A 26,507-nucleotide genomic window follows, 5' to 3' on the forward strand; every position below is an offset into this window, starting at 1 on the left:
ATATATTTACCCCAATAAATGTGATGAATTATAGTTTATCTGTGTTTAAGATGTTTTAACTCACAGATAGCTATCAGATTGACTTTTCCCCCAGTCTGAACCTCAGATCCAATAACGTGCCACACTTGAAGAACAGGAAGAAGTATATATTGATCAGTTGTTGGAATTCAAAATTTGGGCTGAATCTAAAATACATCTGTTCTCTTAGATGGCTGACATGTGGTCAAGACTGGAAGTTATACAAGATAGCATAGATATTTTTGGACTAAATATGTGACAAGAATAATTCACATTTTCCCCCTGGTTCACACAACCTTCTACCCAGGCAACAGATACTTTCTTAAACCGAATGGTTTGCCTTGAAGTTCCTTTTCATGTGCTTCTGGTATGTGTCTTTATGCTGCTAAAGTTCTTTTGATCTCTTTTTGGCTACTTCCCAGGCCATCTTTTAATTCCTTTTGTGAAATTTCCATACCAGCTTTAATTCCTGCCAGATGGCAACTGTTCCATCTCTGCCCAAGCAGGACCCCAAAGTTTTAAATTCTCAACTTTTCTCTCTCTGGAAGTAATACTCCCTGCTCAGACTTTGGAGACATTAGGAATGTGTAGATCCAAGCACTTCTGGGGAAAGAAACAAAGAGACAGAACTTTGTTCCTTGATTACAATTGTTCTCTTTCCATTTGCTGCTTGACGACACTGTAGTGATACTTGGCTCTTATCTGCAGTATTTACTACTCTTCAAGCTCCAGAAATCTTTATTGGGGAAAAAAAAAAAGGAAGTCCAGCCAAAACCATAACTCATTTGACCAAAGTCTTTCTGCTCTCTCTCCTCATAACCATTGAATCTTGTGAGAACAAGACCTGGATTTGCCACTCGGTACCATTCTTTTACTGTCATTAAAGGACACAGATATGACTCAAAATCATCTTGGACTTGATTAATTGATTGATTAATCTGTAGATGACTCTAAGGTGCAGGGAAGGGTTTTTAAAATTTGAAGAGTCCTTATTTCTGCACCATTCTACTGAAAAGGAATTTCTGGCTTTGGGGGGAGGCCTGGCAGGTTTCCTGGGTGAGGTCCCAGTTAAACAGGTGAGTACCAACAGACTTGTTTGAAGAATTGCCTCAGGATTTTACCATGTGATCATAATGGAAAAGCTAGTAGTATTTCCTTTTTAAGTTTACCATAAAACTGGAAGTGACTAAATAATGGAAGTTGTATATGTTGTGTTTTTTTTTTTTTTGGCGGGTTATAAAAATCTGAAACGCGCTACTTCTTTTTGTTAGGACACTGAGTTCCTTGTTTCCATCAAAGAGCAACAGTGTCATCTTTACAAACCTGACAGGTTGTTACAGCCTTTATGTATGTAACTGTGATTTAGTATCCAGTGGAGTCTATTGAGAACCTCTCACTGGCTTGAGTGGGTTTGGGTCAGCGGGCATGGCTTTGCATGGCTGTAGTCTATGTACATATTATAATTCCATTAAAATACATGTATGTATATACAAACCACAGACTTTGTGTGTGCTTTGAAAGTCTTGATTTTAATCTCATAGAACCGTAGAATGGATTGGGTTGGAAGGGATCTTAAAGTCACCTTCCACTAGACCACATTGCTTAAAGCCCCCTCCAACCTGGCCTTGAACACTTCCAAGGATGGGGCAGCCTGTTTCAGTGCTTCACCTCTACATTTGTTCTTCATATATACATCTATTAATATATCTACTCTCTACATCTGTTTGTTCTAACTACTTTGTACAGAAGGCTTAGTTACTTTTGTCTTCAGTACTGCATTGTATACAGTGTGGAGATGTAGTTTATAACCCCTGATACAGGAGGAGCGTTTTTTTTGAAGAGTTTATCGGACTCAGTGCAGGAATAGGCAAAGTAACTGCTTACCAAAAACCTTTCTGGGAGTCTCAGTGTATTCAGAAATTCTTAGAATCTACAAAGCTTAGAGTTCTCTATATAGTGTCAGGAAATATAAGTACTTCCTGTGGTTTCACTCAAAAATACCTTGGAGATAAAAGTATATGGATTTTTTAGTTAGTTTTCTTAGGGTTTACTGCAATCCTGTTCATCAGCAAGCCATATGCTATTCTTTAGACAAAAGAACAGATTTTCTGTAGCTACTATAACTATTTAGAGTTATCATTTTGTTCCTTTGCATAATGAGTTAGGAAATCTCCTTGGAAATTCTTATGCATAGTATGATTTGTTAAATTTAGGGTTAAAATTAGGGCTAAAATTATGCTGAATACTGTGACCTTAATACTGTTTTTGCAGGTTTCCTTAGCAGCTTAATGCATTCAGATTTATACTAACATGAGTACAACCCATTTATTTTTCTTTGACCCTTTTGCCTGCTGTATGACTTACTTATGCTGCACATTGTTTTCTTTTAAATACTGTTAAGTCTTTGCTTGAAGCAAAACTGCTCTCCAGATTTTCTCTTTGAGGTAATTTGCTTCAGGCTACTTTTTAACTTTCTGAAATGCAAAGTAATTGCAGTTCAGGTTTTAATTGCATGTCTTTTTCTTCTTTTCAAGAATATGCTGCCTGGACACATCAGTTTGTTATTTAAAGGGCTGATAAGTATGTTTAAGTTGTATTAATTTATGTTGCAATAGAATTCAAATTAATGCTAACCAGAAGATCTTTTAATGCATGAGTAGCATGAAAGGTATAATTAAATCTCCTTGAAAAAAATTGCAGGATATTTCATGACATTGGAACGGCCTACCCAGAGAGGTGGTGGATTCACCATCCCTGGAGGTTTTTAAAAAGAGATTGGACGTGGCCCTTAGTGCCATGATATAGTAATTGGAGTTGGATCAGGGGTTGGACTTGATGATCTTGGAGGTCTCTTCCAACCCTACCTATTCTATGATTCTATGATTCTATGATTCTATGAATGTCCGTGACATAGTTTTAGCCTTTAAATAGTTTTTCTTTGTTACAGATACTTTTCAGGGTTATCTCTACCAGAACCTTAGAAAATGTATGTCATAAGAAAACAGTAATTCTTCCACTTCATCTGCCCGTTCACATCTTTTTGGGTTTGTGCTTATTTGTTAGGTTCATATTGTCCTCCTTAATGATGCCTTCACAGATTGCAAAAGTTAATATTGTGGTAGTATTGTAATGACACAGTGGGTTTTTTGAGCTATGTGCAGAACATTTAGGGAAATACTGAAGCTGATGAAGAGTCTTCGTGTAGTTGGTGATTCTTGTTAAGAGCATCCCAGAGTTCTTTGATAGAGGCATTACCTGAAAGATTAACTCACTATCAAGGAGTGGCCTGTGGCTGAAGAATTAGCATGGTTGCATTTTTTGGAAGAAAAATTGTATGCCAAGTGCAGAATTAGTCACTTTATTAGTTAGTCTTAAAAATAGTGGTTAACTTTATCATAATCTGGTTTGTTCACTTGTGGAAATGTATTGAACTCTTGTGACAAAATGTTCCAAGTGTAGCTTCATCCGTGTTGAGCAGAGAGTGATTTCCCTCTTTCTTCTGGCCACTTTCTTCCTACATGTGGTTTGCTGATGTGAAGCCACTGTTGGCTCATATTTGGCCACTAGCATCCAGACTGACCCCAGGTCCTTTCCAGCTGGTTGCTTTTCAGCCAAATGTGTGGAATTATTCTGCTCCAAGTGCAGAATTTTGCACTTGTTTTTGAAGTTACTCAGGGTCTATCTAGATAGCTTACAATCATTTCTTGTCTTTCCTTAGTCTGTAACTTGGAGGTGAAACACTGAGTTTGTACTGTTAGCTGTATCACTATGGATGTTTTAGATTGGCAATGTCTTCCAGTCCACAGTGCACAGTGAAAATACTCTAAGCTTGTCTGGTACCAAAGTGAGTTTTCTGTATGTTTTTTTCATGAATCAGTGTATGTTTTTGGCTACCTCTAGCTGCCAAGATTGTTTGAAAATATGCGAAGGAGCCTTAGACATTTTTGCTTCAAGAAAGACTTGCTGATTCTTTTCTTAGTGAGAAACATGGCATTTTTATCTGATACCTTGAATCGCAACAGTGGAAATTGTATTTAGTGTGCAGTGGACTTGAAAGAAATCAATATCCTTTTTAGCTTGCATTAAAAAAAACCTCATAGGTTCTTAGCAAAGCATGTAGTATATTGAAACTGCCATTATTCCTTTTTCTGTGGAGTCTGTCCATTAAAGTTCAGGTACTAGCATCATCATTTCTGGATGCTGGAATGCAAGTATGGGCTCCCTAACAGTGATGTCTGACATGTTTCAGCTGTAGGTAAAAATTGTCAGTCTTATTTTATTTCACCAGCTCTATGTTGGTTGGAGAGACCCAGGTGGGACTACAGTCATCTCACACCTGCAGGAAATGGGAAAGGGTATGTTGAAGCACCACCTGAATGGTGTCACTGGGGAATTCACTACTGTAGCCACACATGCATGGATTCATTCATCTAAAGGCTCATGCAGTGTACACCATTTATTTTTCCAGTTAGGGAGACTAAAAGGTGGGATTTCCTCATTTCTCAAATGGAAAATGAACTGTAGAAAAAAACAATGATTTCCATAGGACTCACAGGAAAATTTCTGGTGTTTCTGAGAACTGAGTAGAGTTCTTATGTACACAATAGATTCTACACAATTTTTAAATAAGGAGGAAGAGGGGATATTCTAGCTTGGATATTGTGGCAGGATGTGAATTCATCCTAAAAATAGCATGTGCTTTCTCTCATGGAATAGATTTCTGTTTGAATTGGACTAATCTCTGGAACATGTATCTTCCTCCTGAGGCAAAGCTGTTTTCTTGTTTTTGTTCCGTGAATTACTCTCCCAGACAGGGAAAGTGATCCTACATTTTAGAAATATCCCATATGATTAAAGTGCCTCTTGAAGTGCTTGAGATGTATAGGTCAATGTAGACTATAGGGGAGGTTTAAGAACAATAATTTATGGGGAGCAAAACGGGAGGATGTAAGCAAAGGAAAAGCTTTTTGAAGTATTTAATGCATAAGGTGCTTGTTTTTGAACACTTTAGGCTTGTTTTTTAAATAAATGTATGTTACCCTGAAAAACCTTGTCATTTGATGTTTTTGTACTAAAGCAAACAAACAGAAATCCACACTGTGACCATTTCAGCTCTTGCTTTCAATTACAGGGTCCCCTCTCTCACCAGTTTTAGCTTTTACCAGTTTGGATTTGAGCGAGGATAAACACATTAAAAGTCCTAGTCCTTTCAGTGATTATTCAAATATATCCCCAAATATTTTGAAGTATTTGAATTCTCATCTCTGGAGAAGAAAAGTCTCAGTGATATCTCTGTATTGTTACTGTAATATCTAGATTATCAATGTGTGATGGTCTTGGGGGCAGCTTTTTCGTGATTCTGGAAGGGCTTTAGGCAATATGGAAAACCCAAGGTTGTCAGGTTCTTTTAATTTTGGTTCTTTCTGATATCATAGTATTTGTCACATGAAGAAAAGGAGCAGATTTACTAAAACTTCTGTTAACGCTTAGAATAATCACTGCCTTAGAAGGTGAACAGAACATTGATCTGTAGTGCCTGGGAAAGAATCACTGTTTGTCCTATTTATTTGAGCCAACCTGCTGTATCTTATTTCATATTTAAATTCTGGATTTATTAAGTATGGTATTATATATGTGACCAATTTTTATTATTTCTCTTGGAAATTCCTCATCCAAATATCTTGGCCAAAGTCTCTTTATAATCAACCATAATCATGCTCCAAGGTGGTAGATATTCAGAGACACAGACTATTTTGTTGCTTTGAAGGGATTAATATGTTGGAACTTTTTGAAGAAAAAATTAGACAAATTAGAAAATAAAAATGTCTGGCATCTTTGTTAAGAAAGATGTTAATAAATCTGTTTTGCCCAAATAAGAAGTTAGCAATGCTATTTACCCCTACATTAACTCTCCAGCTTCAGTAATTAGTGCAGGGGTTTTTGTTTGGGGTGTTTTTCTTTAATAGAGTTACTCTGCCATATTATTATAATCATAATTTTCTTAGCTTGCTTTCCATACTTTTCAGCAGTTCTGAATTCTGTATAAACTTCACACATATAGGCTTTGCCTTGTCTATTGATTCACTTGCATGGTTAACATTGCTGTTGACCAAAGTTAAGCAAATGCAAGGAAGGCCGATATGTTTCCAATTAATTATTGGAAATTGTTCCTGCCTGTGAACATCAGTATTCAGTGCACACTCATACCAGAATGAAATAGTTAGTCATTAGCTTCAGTCCTCGGTGTCTAAACTTGACATTTCCTCCAACAAAAATCATCATGGTACTCCTGAAAGATACACAGAGATCACTGTTGGAACAAACACTTGTTTTAGTAGGGCTTTAGAGAATTGTTTTTGAAATTGTAAAATATTACATTCGTCACCATGCTCAGAAGAATGGTTTATTCATGCGTTTCAGACAAGAGTTATTTTTGTCTCTTTCTCTCTCTAATGGACTGCACTTTGGAATATACAAATCACTTATATGTGTCACAATAAAATCTGGGGGCTGAAAACCGTTGTCCTAGCTGGAAACCATGGGAAGAGTGGAAAGTTTACTTTTTTCCTTTTTTTAAGGGAAAAGGTCTTTGTTGGAATGGATTCTTGTGATAATCCTATTTAAATTAACGTGGAAGTAAAATAAAATGCCTCTATGGAATTGGTTGGACAGGAGAAGCAAAATACCTATTTCTCTGTTACGTAATTAATCTAGTAATGGTTTCTGTAAAGGAAATGTGTGAAGAGAAGAAAATTGCCATTTTGAAAGGGAGGTAGAAGGGAGAGCTAGTCAATGGTTACTTGTCCGTGTCAGAGTTGAGAGATTATTTTAAACATGATTTCCTTAATTACTTTGTTTAGGCTGTCTAGTTATGTTGATTCTCTGGCCATGTCTCAGCTTGCTACATAGGTAACTCGCAAGAGCATCATCAGCTCATGAACCAAAGAATCCAGCTTGCTGGCCAGGCAAACCAATGGAGCTCACAGAAGATACGAAAGTCCTCTAAGTACTTCAGTAGGAAGTGGGGGTTCTTCACCACACCCCCAAAATGTACTGCCTCAGAGCAGGCATTGTCAAATTCATTTCTTTTTCCTTCACTTGTAATGTGGAAGGTGCTGACTGACAGCCCTGGAAATTAAGTCCTCTATTTCTCCACAGGACAGGTATAGCCAGGGCGGCAGCAATGCAAGCTTCCCCACATTGTCCTGCCAATGTTCCTCAACCCAGTTCTGAAGAGGTCACTTCTGGAGGTGAGTGGGTGGAAGAGTCTGTCCGTGCAGTGACTTCTGCTAGGCAGTGGTTCCTGCAGGGCAGACAGGCTGTTGGATGGAGGCTGACCCCTTGTCTTGAGTGAGCCACCAGTCTTTAACGGATAATCAGTTTACGTAGCATAAAGCGGTGTGGGCTGGATTCGTTGAGGTTGCATTATTCTGCTTGGCTGCTGTCACATTTTGGTATTTCTTTGTGGTTGGATGGCACCTTTGCATTTTTTCTTTTTGCATTGTTTTGTTTCAGAAACTTTGTCAGTCCTTTATGTACACGTCTACAAAGTGGCATGTGAAAACCTGAATGCAGCCTGGTTGTAAATGTGGTAGAGAAAAGTACTTACTGGTGGCAGCCATGTGTGCAAGAGGAGCTGTAAAGCACTAGACCAGGAGGCATGCTTTGAAATGCACCAAAAATTGATAAGAAAGTGTATGTTGGTTTTTAGTATCTAAATGAGCTATTAGGTTTCTGTTGCAAAGCCATATCTCAACATTTTCTCTTTTTGTAATTACTGTGTAATTTAGATATTAACACCAATTAAGCTGGTAAACTAATGTTCCTTTTTAGATTATTTTACAGTTAATGAAATCTGCCTATCTGAAGTTAGACGTGCAACATTCTACACTATATGAAAATAATGAGTATGTATTGCAGTTACAATAGATAGTTGTCATCCAAACCAGAAATATATGATATGTGAGAGGGATTGATGACGGATGCAAGTTTTCAGAACAAAAATGACTCCTTCCAAGTTTGCAAATTAATTCTCATATAAATTTCTGGAGCTATTTAAGTACTACATACTTCAAATACAGTAAGGAGTATTCTGTTTCCAGCCAAATTTACATCTCTTAAATATAGAAATACAATTGAGAAAATGGAAACAAAGGCTTAGGAAGGCTGTTAGGTCATGGTGAATTACTTTGTAGCTTCAAGTGCTGTGTGAAGGATTTGCAATGCCCTGATTGTTATTTGTAGTGGGGGCCTGTAAGTCTGTTCAACTGTGTTTCTATGGCTGTTTGTAAACAGTTATGATAACAAGAGAACATAGTAAATTAAATAATTGTATAGATTTAGGATTATTCCTGTCCGTTTCCCCAAGATCATAGAATTTTCCTAACTAATGTAGACTTCCTGAAGGGATTTCTTACTTTAAAGGATATGAATCAGAATAGTGTTCATTCCATATATATAGCAAAAACAGTTCCTGCCTTTTTTTTTTTTATCATTATTTTGTAGGGTAGCAAGGGATACAAGGTTTGGTTTACAATTAAAATTAGTGACAAAGTCCTGTTGGGAAGTCATTTGTGACTGATCCATAAGGTCATTTTAAGTGGAGAACGGTTTGAGGATCCTTGTCATGACAATACATGTCATTAGAAAGTATAAGATCGGGCATATTTGTTATTATATCACCTCACTTAACATTTGGAGGTTGCCAATAAATCATGTGGATTTGATTTGGTTTCAGCTCTTTTGAATGCAGTGCAGATTGCTAACCTCTTACTGGCATTGACAAAGCTGCAGAGAGGTGCAGAGTTGTTCTCCCACACACCTGTGTGAACTGACTCCAGAATTTCAGCTCACACCTCCTTCTGTGCCGTGTAAACCTTTGAAGATAATAATATACCTTGTCACAATTAAACCTTTTTTATGGTGCACTTTGTTTTAAATTCGAGTACAAAAAGACAGTTAAATCATTGTCAGTGCAAACACAGAAGAATGGCCACAGAAACCATTTTCTTCTCACTGTATTTTATTCGTAACACATTCATCGTTCTCTCTCTGTGTCTGCTTTCTGTGAATACTAATTAATACTGAGTCTGATTTTTCTGCATATTTACATTGAATAATGGTGATCTAAAGGAACATACTTGTAAACCAGAGTATGACCCAGAGCATCCCAGAGCAGGATAATCCTCACAACCTCCATCCTGGAGTCCTAGCTTGTATAAGTCTCTTACACTATGACTGGTCACATGAGAAAAGGCTTTGCCATTAAATTCATAGTTATAGATCCCTGTCTTAAGAGTTTCCATTTTATCAACTTGTCTTTTGATTGTGTAGCCTCACTGGTTATGTCCAGGGACTGGGAGTAGAAGAGAGTTAAACCAATCTTCGGAGAGGGTATATAAATACCTTTCCTGAATTGCAGTAAGTTGGTTTAGGGCTTCAGACTCAGTTTAAAAACTGATGTTTTTTTCACCAACTGCTGAATAACAGAGTTTAAGGAATATAGTCAGAATTTCGGGTCAGGTGTCGGAGCAGAGGTTGCAGACAAGGAATAAGAAACACCTTAGGCTCACATTTAATAATATGTGGACTTAGCATGGTCACAGTTGGGAAACCCCCATGCTGAAACGTTGTTTCCTTTTCATCTTTCTGTCTGTGAAGACAATGGAGATCTGTGTTCATATGTAGGTGATCCCTCACAGGTTTGGAGCTAGGGCAGGGTACATCAGTCTGCGTGTGATGATCTGGAAGGAACTGTGTCATGTTAGATTGTTCAAAAGGAAGCATTTATTTGATGCACTTAGAAATGTTTCATGTGTCAGCAATGGACTTCTAAAAATAAAGTGCTGAGATGCAGCAGAAGGAAATTCCTTCTAATCGAAACTTTATGCCACTGGCATCTGGAAGTAAAAGGGAGACTAAAGCACTAAAGCCACTGGAAATGAAAACTCATTGCTCAGCTCTCAGGCTGTGCAACTGATTTCACAGATTTACCAGGTAGATATCATAGGCTTCTAACATGTCCCTGTTTAGAATTATTGGGATTGTAGAAAGGAATTTGTCACCTGTCTCTCTGGGTTTCATGAAGCACTAAGTTTTTACCCTCCATTAATCTTTGGGTTGGCAGTTTTAGTCCAGCAGTTTGTGACCAGGATACCATTATCAATCAGTAGCTGTAAAACAGCATATATGAAAAATGCTTGGTTTTATACTTATTTAGTAGTCTACTGAATATAGCAATATGCCTAGCAATACTATGGCATCTCTAAAGGTTCAAGTGTTGCCACACACATGGAAATCATTGCAGGACCATTGCCAGCGCTGAACTCTTACAGGGCAGGAAATTTGTTTTTCTGTTTGCACGCGTAAAGCCAACCCTGCCTGAGACTTTGGATATTCCTGTAATGCAAATAATAGAGAAATATATATTTATAGCTTATCGCAGACTCTGTGCAAGGAACAAACAAGCAAAAAGTCCCCCAAGTCCCACAATGACAACCTCACTTATTTAATTATTTTCTTTTGAGTGCCTAGAAAGTTGAGGCCCATTGAAATTGCTTTTGAGAGTGTCCCCTTTAATCTTGTAGCAGAATATTTGAACTCAGACGTTTGAGTATTTGAGAGTATTTGAACTGAAAACAGTTTAACAGAAAAAATATCGCATATACAGGATAAGATATTCAGTCAAAACTGAAAAGGTGATACAGAATGTAAATCTTCTTTCAGGGGCCTTATGAGAATGCCATCTGTTTATCATCGTGACAAGTACAATACAGGTAACCGTCATCCTCTGCATTCCATAAAATCCTGACTCACAAATGAGTTGAGTTTTCATAAAGTCAGACTATCAGATCAACTACAAAACCCCATGTGAAGTGGTTTTTTGTTTTTGTTATTATTCCTAGGACAACCAGTGAGACCTAACAGCTCAAGAGTATTGAGGTTGATGAAATCTGAATTTTCAGAAAGTTTTTTCTACTTTAGAATGCAGCAAATGAAAAATTAGCAGAATAAATACTGAGACCCTAGAATTGTTAGATTTTATGGGGCAAAAGGAAGGTTTGTTTGCACTTAAATACTGTTTGCAGTTTTTTTCTTGGGCTCATCTACTCTACATTTGGAGTTAATAGAGAATTTCTCTTGTGCTTAGTTGTTGTGCCAGGGGGCTGTGGATTTTGGTAGATTTTCTTTTGCTTGATCAAATTCTTTAGGGTCTTCTAGGGAGATGAAGCAAATTAGGAAATGTGTTCTTTTTAAAAAATACTTAAGAATATGCTTCAGGAAAAAGAAAACTTAATTTTTCTAAAGGACAGATGCATCTTAATAAGAACTTCAATTTTAATCAATCCCTTAATTTTTATTGATCTGTAATGAAAAAAACCAGTGACTAAAATTCCAGGAAATAGATCTGAACTTTCTGTGAAAAAAAAATTTGAGTTAGCTGGAATCTTAGGGCAAAAGTGGCTGGAATGCAGTGGCTTTGTATTAACACTGTTTACCAAATCCTGTCTGTGGATATGTGTGTTAAGTGCTGAATGACTTAGTGTGACTTACATTGCTCTGTAGTTTGTCAAAAGAAAAAAAAGCTTAATTTGGTGATTAGTAGAGAAGAATGAAAAAATGTACTCTGGCGATTTGGGACCAGGTTGGGAGAGCAGCATCCTGTTTGTCCTCTGGGATGGAAACAGTAGAGATAAATTCAGAATTACAACATTTATTCTGGATAAGAGTTGCTTTTTTTTTTATTCAAAGATAGTTTTTACACCAACATTGTTGTTTTGTGAGAAAAGAGTCTCTGTGCTAGCTTTCTTAATTCTATAGCAGTGCTGGAGTGAAGGCTGCCCATTTAACTCAGGCAAAACACAATGGTACAGTATTCTTTAACCTCCAGAACTACAAAAAAATATTCAAAACAATAGATGTGTAATTAGAAAGGACACTTCAAACATAAAGAGTTTTCTTTCATTCTGTTTTTGGTAGTATTTTGGATTGCCTTTTTTTGTTTTATGGCCCTGTAGGATGGTGCTGCTAGATTAATGCTGATGCTGCTTGTTTCTTCCCTCCCCTTCCTTTCTTGTTGCATCCCCCTCCCCATGAAATGTCCTCTTGGCTAAATGCTCATGCAGAAGAAAACTGATGGTATGGCCTGTGTACTTGGCCTGCCCTGGTTTTAACAGCTGACAGTGCAGTGACTGTGCCAAGTGCACTGTGAACTTGCTGTCTGTACCCTTGAGCCTCCTCATAAATGTATAGGGATTTCTTGTTTGGAATAATCTCTGTTGCTGGGAATGCTGCAAGTATGTGTTTTTTTATAACTTGTACTGGGAATCTGACACAGGTTCCGAGCAGACGACATGCTGTTTTGAGCTGAGCACTTCTGAGGAACACAAGGTAAAGGAAGCTGGGAGACACATGGAGTTGAACCTGCAAGTAATAAAACTTTTTAATCCATGGTACTGCTGGTTTCACACTGATAGAGATCATTATTTTCTAGTATTTTCCTCATGATGGTATTTTTCTTCCAAATATTTATACTCTTTGGTTGTGCTGTTAGCTTGTCTACATAGAGTCTGTGTGCTGAAACTCTGCTTGGAGGTGAATCTATGTTGTAGAGATCTGTTCCACTCATTGACCTGGCTGTTGACTTCCCTTCACAGGAACAGGACACGAATGAAGAAAATGCTGCTGTTTTAATGTTAGATACAGAAAAAGTCTTCTCTGTTCCCAGGATCAGTTTTGTAGCAACAATGTGCAAAAAAAACCAGTTGAACTGCTTCTTTCGGGCAACTGGCTGTAGAATTACATGGAAATGGGAGTGGAGGAGTGGTTGATATCAACAAATTTACAGAAGCCACTGTAAAACAAAACCAAAACCTCTCCCATCCTGGAAAGATTTATGAACAGGGCCAGCAAGCAGTTCTACTTCTCACCTGACCTGGACTTACAGTTTAGCTTAGAATTTTCCTTGTAGAGCAGGAGATCTTGTTTTGCATCATCTGCAGAGAGTGTGTCACCAGTTACACTGTGCTTCATCTGGACAACAAAATATGTCTTTTTCTTTCTTTCCATGAGCAAAGTAAATGTAAAATCTAAACTGAATGTTTGATGCTTGGGAAAATTCTCTGTTGTTGCTCACTCTTTTACAAGATCCAGTGCTGTGCTAGAGGGCGGAGAGCCCTGTGTTATGAAACCAAACATTTCACTGAAGTCAGCATTACTAATTTCAGCAAAGCGAAGATTTCCATGGCCTGTGTCTAAGACTGAGTATAATCTAAATGTTATTTGTCACTTAAAAATATGAGATGAATAGTGGGATGGAGACAGAGATGTATAGTGGGAAGGGGAAGGAAGACAGGAGTGTAATTGTAAAACTGTAGGGTGCACTCATTTAAGATCACCTTGCTCCTTGTCCAATACCAGAGGCAGAAAATCCTAATCATGCTGGGAGCTGAACAGCTATTGCCCTCCTGTACAAGCTGATGCCTTCAAGGGTTCATTTACAGAAAAATACAGAAAAATAGAACTGTAAGTGTGGGAGTGAGTAGACATAACAGGACAGGCTAAGCCAATGAATCTCTAACTTTGCAATATGTGTATGTGTGTGTGTGTATATATATCTCTCTGTGCATTTCATAAAATCATAGAATCAGCTGGGTTGGAAGGGACCTCAGAGATCATCAAGTCCAACCCTTGATGCACTACTGCCGTGGTTACTAGACCATGGCACTAAGTGCCACATCGAGTCTCATCTTAAAAACCTCCAGGGACAGAGAATCCACCACTTCCCTGGGCAGCCCATTCCAATGCCTTATTACCCGTTCTGTAAAGAATTTTTTCCTAATATCTAACCTATATATATACTTTGCAATATATATACTTTGTTTTCTTTTTTCAAATCAGAGTAAAATCTCGCATTTAATTTAAATGTTTTCTCTTTGATCTGCCTCTTTCAAATCTGATTGAGGGAAGTGGCGTGCTCTGTTATTGAAACATAAGCTGCTCTGCTATGCATTTTCTATTTTGAACGCTTTAGGATTGTTACGTGTTTCTGTAGTAATAACTTAAATAAATAGACCTTTAGCAGCAATTTTGAAGGTACAAGCTTAGGGTGCACACATCTGTTGTGTATATTCGATGCCTCCCCGCCTGCCCTTCTCCCTCCCCGCCTTTCCAATGAGCCTTTCAAGGTCTGTCTTTTCAGTATAGTTAGCCTGCAGTGCTTGGTAATGTTGACCATGGTTCTGTGACCATAACCATAATATTCTGAATATAAAAGATAAATTATTTTATCAGTTCAGTTTTCTCCTCCTCCTTTTTCTGTGTAGCCTCTCTTTGTCTCTTCTGGTGAAGTGCTTCTATATTGAGGACTCCAGAGAAGGTAAAGCTGGCATACTGACATCTTAAATCTTGCTTGTGGTAGCTTCTACTATTTGAAGTTTTTGAGAACTGGGAAGGATTTGGCATTACCTAAGTGTGCACATGAATGATATTTTTCCCTCACTATTCTTGCTGGCAGAAAGTCCTTTAGGGACTTTTGCCAGCAAGTGCAAGTCAGAATAGCCTCTAGGATTGACTGCACTGCTACAGTTATCAGGCAGCCTTTCCTTCTTGCTGAGCTCAGCAGAACCAGCCTGCCAGTGAGCCTGATCTATCATTTTCAAAGTTATTTCATTTTTTCTCTCAGTAATCACAGTAGCTGCAGAGCAGAGTGTTTAGCTTCCCATGAGAGTTGTCAAACATAACCAAATATGAAATTAAATGATTGTTACAAAATAAATGCCTGGAAGAGTAAGCTTTCAGTCTTAATGCTGCAACAGCAGAGGTACCTTCTAAATTATAAGCTTTAACATATTTTTTTTTTGTTCAAAACAAGTATTCCTTCTGAAACATAAGCTCAGTTAAGAGGGTTTTACACATTGGGATAATTTTCAGGATGCCACTAAATGCTGCTCTGTAGCACCACTTTCACTGCCATGATAGTTCTGTATATAAATGTTGTGGTTTAACCCCAGCCAGCAACCAAGCCCCAGAAACTGCTCTCTCACTGCCCCACCATCAGGATCAGGGAGAGAATTGGAAGGGTAAAAGGCAGAAAACTTGTGTGTTGAGGTGAAGATAGTTTAATAGGGAAAGCAAAAGCTGCACTCACAAGCGAAGCAATGCAAGGAATTAATTCACTGTTTCCCAAGTGCAGGGTGCAGGCAGGTGTTCAGCCATCTCCAGGAGAGCAGGGCCCCATAATCCTGGCAGTGACTCAGGAAGACAAATGCCATCACTCCAAACATTCCCCCATTGCTCCTTCTTCCCCCCACTTCATATACTGAGCATGATGTCATATGGTCTGGAATATCCCTTTGGTCAGTTGGGATAGGTCACCTGTCCTGGCTGTGTCCCCTCCCAACTTCCCATGCACCCCCAACTACCTTGCCAGCGTGGCAGTACGGAAAGCAGAAAAGGCCTTGGCTCTGTGTAAGCTCTGCTCAACAATAACAGAAACGTCTCTGTATTATCAACACTGTGTTCAGCACAAATCCAAAACACAGCCCCATACTAGCCACTGTGAAGAAAATTAACTCTACCCCAGCCAAAACCAACACATTAACTCAGATTTAAGCAACAAATAATTTAATTTAATGTATTTAATAATTAATGGTTTCTTTTCGTGTAAAATAGTGGAAATTCATTTTGTGGATGAGAATTCCTCTTTTTGTATTAGATTCTGTTTGAATTCATATTTCTCTTTCTTTTTTAGTTGTTCCATATCCTCCCCTGAACACTTGTTCTCTGCTTGGCCTCTAATACTGTGGATTAAAAAAAAAAAAAAAAGCAGAACTCCAGATGGTTCACTTCATAGAATGAGGGCACCTTCATTTGAAAGGCATTTACACAAGTTAAAAATCCAGCAAAGAAAGTAAACAATCTTAACCAGTGGTCCTTAAAAATTGTGTATGCAGTATGACATTGAATAAGTATCTCCCAGACTTCTCACAGGCTATCAGAGAGCTATCTGAGGGAATGTCTTAGAAGTCTGTCTTCTCTTGGTAGGTATCCCATACTTTCTGATATCTGCTGTAATAGCAGGTGGTTTTCTGCAGCTGTGCAGAAGTGGGGTTTGGTGTCTGGTCATCAGTGAGTGGTTATAGAATATAGCAGAGGTCAATCCCATGTGTGCCCCTAATGGACCAAAGCAGATGTCTTTTAGTAATCTTATGATGAATATCTTCCAAACTGCAGAATTCCAATCTGCATCCTGAGACATTCTCTGTGTGCCACTGGGCTTGGAAGAAAGGCTGGAATGAGAGTATTTGACAAAAGTGCTGGTGAAAATACTACTCTTAATCACATTTTATGTGGTTGTGGTAATAATTGCAAAATATCAGAATTGACAGGTGACTAAAAATTATTTTCTTATGTGAAAGAAGGTTTGTAGCAAGAAGATACCAACTATGATGATACAATATGAAAAACCCTAGTTTCCAGAATAAAAATTTCCATTGACTTTGGTCATGCAGAGATTTAATTGAATGGTTCAACTCTGCCCTAAATCAGGATCAGATACATATCTTTCTTGTTATTTATACTGTGATAGCACTGAGTCACTGGGCACAGCTCTGTGACTGTAAACACACAAGAAGGAGGTGGTCTCTGCCCAGAGGAATATTAGTGTTAAGTATAAGACAAGCAAGTGACAATGTGAGGGTGTCTGGGGCAACACAGAGTCATGGTGACTGGTCAGCACAAGAAGCAGCTGTAATATGAACCTGGCTGCCAAGTGTCTTTATTTTATGATAATCCGTTTGTTGCAGTGCCCTGAGGAATATGGTTTGTTTTAGCTGAACTCAGAGTCGAAGTTAGATCAAGCTGATCATCCAGTCTCTGAAAACATTCTTCACATTGAAAATACTCTCACGTTGCCCTTCATTGCTATTTTCTGCAAATAACGATGCAGTAATAATTATTAACACTATAATAACTAACTGAGCAACTGTACTTATACTCAGTTGTGTGACAGTCTTCTTGCACACCCTGGGACTCCAGTGGTTACTCTAAAAAACCTAACTCAGAGAACTTTGCTGGTTACCAGTGAACTACAAGAAACATTTCCTCTGGTCTCTGACATAGTGGTTCTTCTTTAATCCATGCAGCAAAATACATAGAAATGTACCTGGGGTTTCCTCAAAAATCCACAACTTAAATATTAGAAAGAGAAAATCGATGGCAGTCATCACGTTGTTGGACAAACCTAGAGGACTTCCTGTGGATGAGAGAGTCTTACGCAATTTAACCATAGAATCACAGAATATGCTGAGTTGGAAGGGACCCATCAGGATCATCGATTCCAACTCCTGGCCCTGTGCAGGACACCCCAAGAATCTCACCATGTCTCTGAGAGCATTGTCCAAATGCTTCTTGAGATCTCTCAGGTTTGGTCCTGTGAACCCTTCTCTGGGGAGCCTGTTCCAGTGCCGAGCCACTGGAATCTCAGTGTAAGTAGATTTGACATGGATGTTTTTGTGTTTATTTTAAAGACCTGTACTGTGAAAATTTGTCACCATATTGTGTAGTTTGAATGTAATGCAATAAATCTATAAGCCTTGTCATGGGAACCTGACATGCCTTAAGTGCATTATATGCCCACAAGTGGCCCTTCGGTGAGGTAAAGGACTGGTGGGGCAGGGGTCAGGGCAGAGCAAGTGCTCTCCAAAGTGGCTTTTCTGCGAAGATGTTAAGATATTTTCTTGTTTACTACCGGACTCCAGGCAAATTCAGTCTCTCTCTCTCTCTGATGGAATTCTAGGCTGTGATTGATTCATAATCTATCCTCAGAGATTTTTTATGACCTCAGATATTCCTAGCTAAACCGGATTTGAATTGTGTTCAGCTGGTCTCAGCAACAGATGTCAGGTATCACTGAATAATGAGGGGTCGTGTAAGAAAGAGAAAGGCAAGAATATTCACTTTCTGTAATCTTGACCAAATGCATCTTCTGTTCACTGCATGTTTTTCAAAATAATTTTTTATTTTTACTATTAGTGAAGTACTAGGATATAGATAATGTGTAAGTATTGCTGTGAAATTGAGTAAAAATGTATTGGGAATGTGTCTTGCTCCAGTTTGCTTTTCATTCATTTTTCAGCCATTATTAAATGTTAAAATAAAAAATAAGAGAATTACAAGTGGTCCCATAAATCAATATGTGTCCTGAACTGCAGGGCAAGTAATTTTTATAAGAGGGCAAGCCCCTGTGTTTATAATAAATCAAGTTCATTATCTTTTGAGCTTCCTGATTAAAGTAATTAGTCATTTATGCTGATACAAAGTCAGCAGTGAATACTTTGCTTTGTTTCACAGATATTGAATCTTAACTTGTTTTGTAAGGGTCATTGGTTATAAGCAGCTGCACATTGTAATGTAAATTTGTTGTTTTGGTGGTGGGGAAGTAGTTTCTGCCAATGCAAATTAATACACCAAGCAACTCTCCTGCAGTTAGAACAAACTGCCTTGAAGATTGTAACATGAAAACTAATTTACAGTGTCAGATAGGACATAGGTGGAGTGAGGCAGGGAGTTGGTAGTAACTCTTAGTGCTGAGGAGAAGGTCTCAGGGTTAGTGAGGGTGCTGCAGGGTGTGCAGCTGGCTACCTCTCAGGAAGGCTGTGTGGGCTGCCCCACTTCTGCAGCAGCTGTGCTTAGAGCTGCCCATTCCCACAAACCACTGTGGAGAGGTCTGGCTAATGTAATTCTCAAAATCTTTGGAAATTTGAGAACTGCATATGCTTTTATATCTGCGAAATACTGTTGTTACCTGAGGGGCTTCACTTTGGAATGTGAGTTCTCTCCAGCCAGGTGTAAAACACAGGTCGTTGCCAAGCTAAAATTCCTGTTTTTGAGCCATGGAAAAGTATGCACGAAATCAGACTTCCTCCTGCTCTGTTTTAGCTGTTGGTAAGGTCGGTCTGTTCTGGGGTAGGCTCAAAACCAGCTTATTTTTCAGTATGAAAAATTGTGTGCATCTGGAGTGGGATAGTTTCTGTATTTCCAGGCATCAGTTCTGACCCATAAGTACTTGGCATCATTTTTGTAAGAGTTGCCCTTAGACTGGAATAAATGCATACATTGAGGACAAAAGGTGATGATGCTTCCTTGGAGAACAGATGTTCGGAAGTCTCCTGAGCTGTTTTTTGGATGTTAGTTGGGTATGCCTGTGCTCATAGGTAGAACTAAGTAGGATGAGCCTAGTAATTTCAATGTAAGTCTAGCTTTTCCTCTGATGATCAAGTGTTAGAAGATCTGTCAAAATGTAGCATTAGAAAGGACCTAGTGATCTACTTTGACTACAACTTCTATATAAATAAAACAAGTCTCTTTTCTGATTTGATTTTTATGTACAATTCCAATTCAAGTGTAATTGTGAATCTCCAAATTCTTTCTTTTCATATTAGATTACATCCTTCAGGGTTAAAATAAGTGAAACCTTTCCAGCAGTTACTTTGGTGACCTGCTGTGCAAACTAATAATGCCATGCTAATCTCCAAAGGAGTGTCAGTCACAGTCACATTTGAATTTCAGTATTTCAGGAAGGAGACAATCAAGAGAGGGAAATTAGCTGAACTAGCGCTATTTGTTATTACTTGATTTTAAAATCTACAGTCAAGCAAATACATCAAGACTGGGAGGTGTGTTTTTAAGGAGGTAAAGTTTTGTTTACAGGATTTTTTTGTGAACTACAATTGTAAAATATTAATAAGGAGACATTACTATAGGTTCTGCTTTCTTTTAGCTTATACTCCAGTGATAAATAAGTAATAACATATAGGATGAGAGTTTGAGATATTCAGCATATAAAAGAGGGTAATTGTGACTAAGTGCAGGTTAACACATGAGCTCTGACATTTATTTTCTCGATTGTTAGTGATGAAACGCTGCACAATTTTCACAAGGAAGCTTAAGTATGCTTTAGAGAAAGACTTTGCATATGCTAGCACAAATAAAATAGGTATTTTTCAGACATTCTTTATTTCTAAGCATTCTAGCATTTTCCACACTAAAAAAAAAGACAGACTACAAGAAGTCTCCTAAAAGGATGAACATTGTAATTTGAAAAGAAAATAGGTACTTGTGACTGTTCACCACCTGGATATTAATGCAAGCAATTACAGGGTCCTGCTTTTCAAACATTATTATGTTAGAGCAAGAAAAGAGCCAATATTGTATTTTATATGACCTTTCTAATACTATATATACACATATAGATTTGTGTTATTTGTCTCGGATTCACTAAATGTTTCTTATGTGTGGCTCAAGGCATTTATTTATTGCAAGGCTTCAAGCTGTGGTAAGCAAGGTCATAGATTAAGAATTGATTTCCACAGTTGCTCTAGCATACAAACTAAATTTCTCTTGGTTGGTTATAAAAACTACAGCTGGGCATAAATTCCGCTTTTCAACATTGTCTTGAAAATGAATGTTAAAGCAAATAAGAAAATACTCTCTGTGTGTTGCATGCTTCGTTTAGAGTTTCAGCTAAAACTTAAGGAAAGCAAATTGATTCTATGCTGCAAACTACTAAGTAAAACTGTGCTAGTAATAAAGTTTTTATTTCACTTGGGTTTTTTGTTATTACTATTTTTTTTAATTCAGATTTTCTGGATAGTGTCTGTCAAATCATATTTTGATCAATATCTTGTTTAGTCCTTTGTTTCTGCTATATGCTCCCAGAGTAATTTCTAATTACAACAGGGCTTTCAAAATGGAATATAGTTTCTTTCCTTTGGAAACAGACAATCCTATCAGAAATAGAAAGTCCTACTGTTTTGTTAGCATTGTCTATAATGTGAAACATCATCTTTTAAACTGTTTTTAGACTGCAGACTGAAAATTCACTAGATCAAGGAAGTATGTTCTACGTGTGTTCTTAAAATGTTCTTTGTGCGTTGTGATGTTGGGTTTTACTTTTAAGGTGTGCTTTGTGTTGGTCACAGTAGTAGAGCTTAACTGTGTGCAGCAATCAATTTGTTTCAATGTAAATTCACTCTGATGAATCTTTGCCACAATACATAGATTCCTAGTAACTACATGATAAATCTTAAGTAGCAGAAGTTGGCTTCTTAGACACATCTTTAAAGAAAATATTTCTGATATAATATCTTGCCCTCTGGTTTTGGATTAGTATGCCTAGAGCAGAAACCATACTTTGTGGTGTGTTTTCAGATCACTATCAACATCATCAGGTGGCTTTAAAAAATATTAGCTTGGCCTCTACTGTTCCTGCACATGTCATAGTTAGTGTTTCTGCTATTAGCAGAGGAACTAAATTGTAAAATTATTTTTCCAAGGTAACAGAGAGTATTGTCTTGATGGGAATTCTTGGTTTGCAGGGCACAGTCCACACTGTACCTTATAGCACTGGCCTGTAAGGAAGAGAGTAGTGTGTCAAATGTTTTGTGGTACTCTGTTCTACTAAATCAGAGGCTGAATTGCCAACCCTTTTCTTTACAGAAGTCACAATATGTATGTAAAGAAAAGCAACTGGAAAGCAAAGTGTTGTGTGATGAGAGTGGTGAAATAATTTGGTGACTAAAACAGATACAGAGTTTTAAAATATAAACTTCATTAAGGAAAAAATGTGTGTGGAAATGAAGTACTTCAGACATAGAAATTACTCCTCTTCTCAATTCAGATGGATGTTTTGGAGAAATGAAGTTGTGAAATTCATCTTATCCCATCCCTGAACTGTATTTCTGCAGGATTAGAATACATGGACCTTCTTTCATGGCTGTTTCTAGCAAACCAGTCTATTAGCACTTGACCTTATTTTGCAAAATCTTGAGTGGCAGGCTTATTTTGGTGTTTTGAAAACTGAGGATTTTCTCAGTATTGAAAATGCCCATGTCCATAGCAAAATTCCTTTTGACTTCCTTGAGATTTCCATATGGAGATATCTCAGAAAAAATCAGCTTTGTGGTGAAATGCGGTGAATCTGTTCAACTCAGACTTTGTCGGAATAATAAAACAGTCTCACTGAAAGCCTTGTTAGGAAGGAATTACGATTATCAAGTCTGGTAGTCAGGAAGGCTTGTTGTTAGTGTATTACTGCAGGACAAGTCAAGCATGGTTATGCTTGACTGAATAAAAGATTTATGCCCATTTCTAAAATGTACATTTCTTTTTTTGAAAAACACTGAAATATGTATGAAGACTTTTGGACTGATTCATTAACTTTGAATAAATTCCTATAACAAATGAGGGACATGAAGAGAAAGCAAAAATAAATAGTTGAGCAGGACTCTTTATGTGAGATTGGCTGCCTGCAGAGACACAGGACTAGTACAGATAGATCACTGATAATTCATTGGAGATCCACCTGCTGGTAGACTTTGAGAAACAGAACCTTTCCTGAAGCAGATACGGCACCGGCCTCCTCTGTATTGATGTAGTGGTACAGATTTTCAGATTTTTTTTTCTTTTCTCCTGTCCTGCCCCAAGGCAGGGGAACCAGTTGGAAGAACTGCTGATCAGTTTTATTCTGCTCCTATGATAAGGTTGGTATAAGAACATAGTAGTGCTACACATCTGGTACTCTGCCTTTGGGTCCTTCTCAACATTAGATGTTTTCCTAAAAGCTACAGAGCCAGTCTCTGCAGTTGCCTAATTCTCATGCCCAGTATGTTCTCATCATAGATCCATTCTCTAATAACACTCAGTGCAAACCATTAAAAAAACAGTGTTTCCAACAAACAGAACACAAAAGGCTGGTGAGCAGGGAGAGGGAAGGAGTCCTGCCTGTTGTGCCCTCTGCAGTGTGTCCCACAGAGAGAAAAGAATGGAGGGAGGTGAACGGAGGTGAACCATCTGTTGTATAAACTACCTGAAAAAGACCCTCTGAGACTTATGGGAAGGAGTCAACTGTGTATATTTGAGGAAGGTCTGTCTAGCTACAGCCTAGAAGTTTGGGTTTATGTAGGAATGTGTTGTGAAAAATACTGTTTGAAAATGTGCACCTACAACATGTATTTGGGACTGCTGGGGTTTTTGAGTTAGCAGAGAAGTTTGCTGCTGTGGTGACAGGGCCCCAAAGATGATCAGCAGGCTGATCTCCTATGAGAAAAGGCTGAGAAAATTGAGATTGTTCAACCTGGAGAAGGCTTCACAGTGACCTTGTTGTGGCCTTTCAGTACCTAAAGGGGGCTACAAGAGAGCTAGAAAGGGACTTTTTACATGGGCATATAGGGACAGGACAAGGGGTAATGGCCTTAAACTGAAAGAGGGCAGGTGTAGATTGAGTATTAGGAAGAAATTATTTTCTGTGGGGGTGGTGAGACACTGAAACAGGTTGCCCCTAGAAGCTGTGGATGGTCCGTCCCTGGAAGTGTTCAAGGACGCATTGGATAGGGCCCTGAGCAGCCTGGTCTAGTGGAAAGTGTCCCTTCCTGTGGCAGGAGGTTGGAACTAGATGATCTTTAAGGTCCCTTCCAATCCAAACCATTCTGTGATTCTTTGACTTCAGTCTTTCCTTTACTTTTTAATTCTGACATGTTTGTTGTCTCAGAACTTGATGTGAAATCTAGAAAACTCTGTGATCTTTCTCACTTTAATTGGAAAATTAAACCTGTCAAGTTCCCTGAAAGTTTAAAGTGTGTAAATGTAAATACTCTTATCATACTGGGATTTTTGTAACACAATTTTTGCATTTTCCCATATTGCTATCAGAATGTATGTATATTCCACTGGTAGTATTCTGTTACATTAGTGGGGATTAATGCTGCAAAATCCAATATCTGCAGCCAAAGGGCTAACCAGATCATTTCAGGGGACTGCAGTCATTTACATTTGATTGGGCTTACTCGGATGCATATGCAACTTCTGTGCACCCCGCTGTACAGCACTTGGAGCCAGGCACTGGTCTAAAGAAGGCAACTAATAACAGGAATTATCTGTTGCTCTTTTGTCTGCACATCTGCTTGGGAACGTAACTCCTTGGCATGAGTTAAAACAGCAGTGAGGCTTCTTTGACCACTCTGAGGGGAAAAAATACAAATCATGCAAGTAGTGCCTAGTTATGCATTCCCAGCTTCATCTTTTTGCCACCTGCTGCCTTGCCCTGACATGGATGGTTCTGTGAACTACACTCAGGCAGAAGGTGTGAACAACTGGTCTTGCTGAGACTCTTCTGAGCCTCCTTCTATGTCCTGTTGCCTAAACGCCAGAAACATCTTTCCAATAACTGACAAAGAGTTAAGATTACAAAACTCAAGTAGATGTGTTCATTGGGTTTTTTCCCCTCATCATAGCCTTTTTGTCAAGGACCAGATGCCAGCACCAAATGATCGTGTTTGGTCCCGTGTGGCTTTATTCTCTGTTGTGATGGTGGAAAATGGGATCTTGATGTTAGCAGGGGAAAGGATCTGGATGAGCAAGAAGCTGCCAAACAATGAAACTGTGGGACCAAAGGAGTCCTGTAATGTAGGTTTCAAATGCCCTATAATTTAAGAAGGATCAAGCTTATTACTTCATTCTGTTTTAAAACAGCTTTAATCATACCTCATTCTTCACTGCTGCACTGCTGTGGAATTTTTGTTTCTTGATAGGGCTGACTAGAAACATTTCAGGTTTTTCCCTCCCTTTTATAAGGGGTAAACACACAGCCAAGCGTGAAGCAGTTCTTCACTAGGAATTATCTCTCTGTGGTTACTCCATTGCTGTGATTTCATTTGAGCAGCTCTAGATTTCAGTACCTGGTGCATCATTTTGCTTTCAGTTTTTAATTAAGAAGTTTTCATAGCCAGAAAACAGAACAATAGGGGGTTTTCTATCTATTAGCAGCCCCTCCTCCCCCCAGAAAGGTTCAGCTGTGAGTGAAATGCCATTAAAAGCAACATTGGTACAGATGCCAAATGGGAAGAGACAGCAAGCATGTAATAAAGAACGATGCATTTGTTTCACAATGAAATTTATGTAAAATAATAAACTATTTTAAAACAGGTTTTCTTCTGTTTCTCTTCTTTTAATCTCAGTTTTCCCTAAGAATAGTAATAGTAATTTTTAACTAGGCAGCAAAGACTTCAGTTCCACTTAATGTCTCAGTAGCCTTGGACTGAAATGCTAGTATTTTTCAATACTGATACCTAATTTTAGCAATCAACCCTTATGCATTGACTGTCATGAAATTTAGTACTTTCTACACTTAGAGGTTTTGATAAAGGCATGCAGACTTCATTTAATGCATCACTATAAGACAAAATGAGATGATGGATTTTTCATAAGAACATAATTTTTGTTTACAGATAGATGAACACATTAAGCTGTGCAACAGCTGTGTCTAAGTAGATGTAGAAGTAGGTGTTTATGCTGAGCACAAGTTACTTTTTCTCCCCAAATGCAGGCAGAAGGCCCAGATAAAAATATAATGTTTAGTTTCTAGACAGAGTACAATGTCCTTTATTCGGCAGTTACTTTATACAAACATGTTTCTGTGTTTCTGTGCAGGAGGACTGTAGCATTCATCATAAAAACCCATATCTGAGCAGAATAAGATGACCTTTCCAAAAGAAAACTTGCAATAAAAGTTCTTACATTTGAAGTGCTGTGGCTGACTTTCTTAAATGATGGTTATTTGCTCATCTGTCCCATTTGTCCAGAAAAAATAGTACTAAATCTCGTGATAGACAGAATAGAACTTCTTTGATCATGGGAATCCAATATTCATTGCTTGAGAGCATTTGCTTTTGTAAACAATAACACTGTTTGTTAATGTTCTTGTGAGAACATTAATCCTAAATCAGCATTTGGAGCATACATATTTCAGGTATTAATACATAGCCAGAGCTTGATACTATAGCTGTTGTGTCCCATTTATTTGTTTGGTAAGTATTTTCATATTTTTAAAATAAGATGAATGGATTTTCTTTTTTACCAAAGTAAAATTTTTGCTTTGGATGCTTCATCACTAAAAATCAGCATTATCGTGGATCCTTTCTCAGTCTCTTGCAAACTGTAGTACCATACCTTCTGAAAAACACGAATGTGGATTTAGAAGAACACCTTGAATTGCTGATGGAAGTTTAAGAAGAGGCAACAGCAGCATAAGATGGCTGTACTACAATTTTCACTCCACTGGAAGCGTGCTCAGTGTTTTGAGTGCCATGCATGCTCTGTTACATGGCATACACCTATACTGGCTCACCCAGCAGAAAACCAACAAAAACATGCAGATGCTGAGAGAGATGCTTGGAGAAGCTGAAGAAGTAGAGTCATCTGGTGTGGGAATTCTAGGTATGCCCTTCTTTTTATCAACAAAATGACATAGTGCTTGAACTATTGATTTTCTTTTACTTGATGTCTGAATACAGATTTGCTTATAATATTTATTGCTTTCTTGTTGATAGGGAGTTGAAAAAGGGAGTTGATCAAAACATAAAGGGCAGTTCCTGTTAATACAGAACTTTTTTTCCCTTTTCCACCCTCTCAGTAAAATGCAGTGGCATGGGACA

At 38.1% G+C, this 26,507-nt stretch overlaps 1 protein-coding gene across 9 annotated transcripts in view; it reads left to right on the plus strand.

The window, feature by feature from the left end:
• PPP2R2C (protein phosphatase 2 regulatory subunit Bgamma) overlaps positions 1–26,507 on the plus strand; it is a 193,481-nt gene that overhangs the window by 68,234 nt on the left and 98,740 nt on the right. Inside the window, exon 3 of one of the 9 annotated variants that reach the window (XM_027686495.1) lies at positions 7,182–7,268. The exons of 7 other annotated variants lie outside the window; for them this stretch is intronic. In XM_027686495.1, coding sequence (XP_027542296.1) covers positions 7,182–7,268 — 87 coding nt within the window. Of the gene's footprint in view, positions 1–7,176; positions 7,269–26,507 lie in introns of all 9 variants that reach the window. One more of the 9 variants, XM_027686499.1, reaches the window with a different exon arrangement.

This window comes from Neopelma chrysocephalum, unplaced genomic scaffold, assembly GCF_003984885.1.
Source record: "Neopelma chrysocephalum unplaced genomic scaffold, ASM398488v2 Primary Assembly neopelma1_71, whole genome shotgun sequence".
Classification (NCBI taxonomy): Eukaryota; Metazoa; Chordata; class Aves; order Passeriformes; family Pipridae; genus Neopelma; species Neopelma chrysocephalum.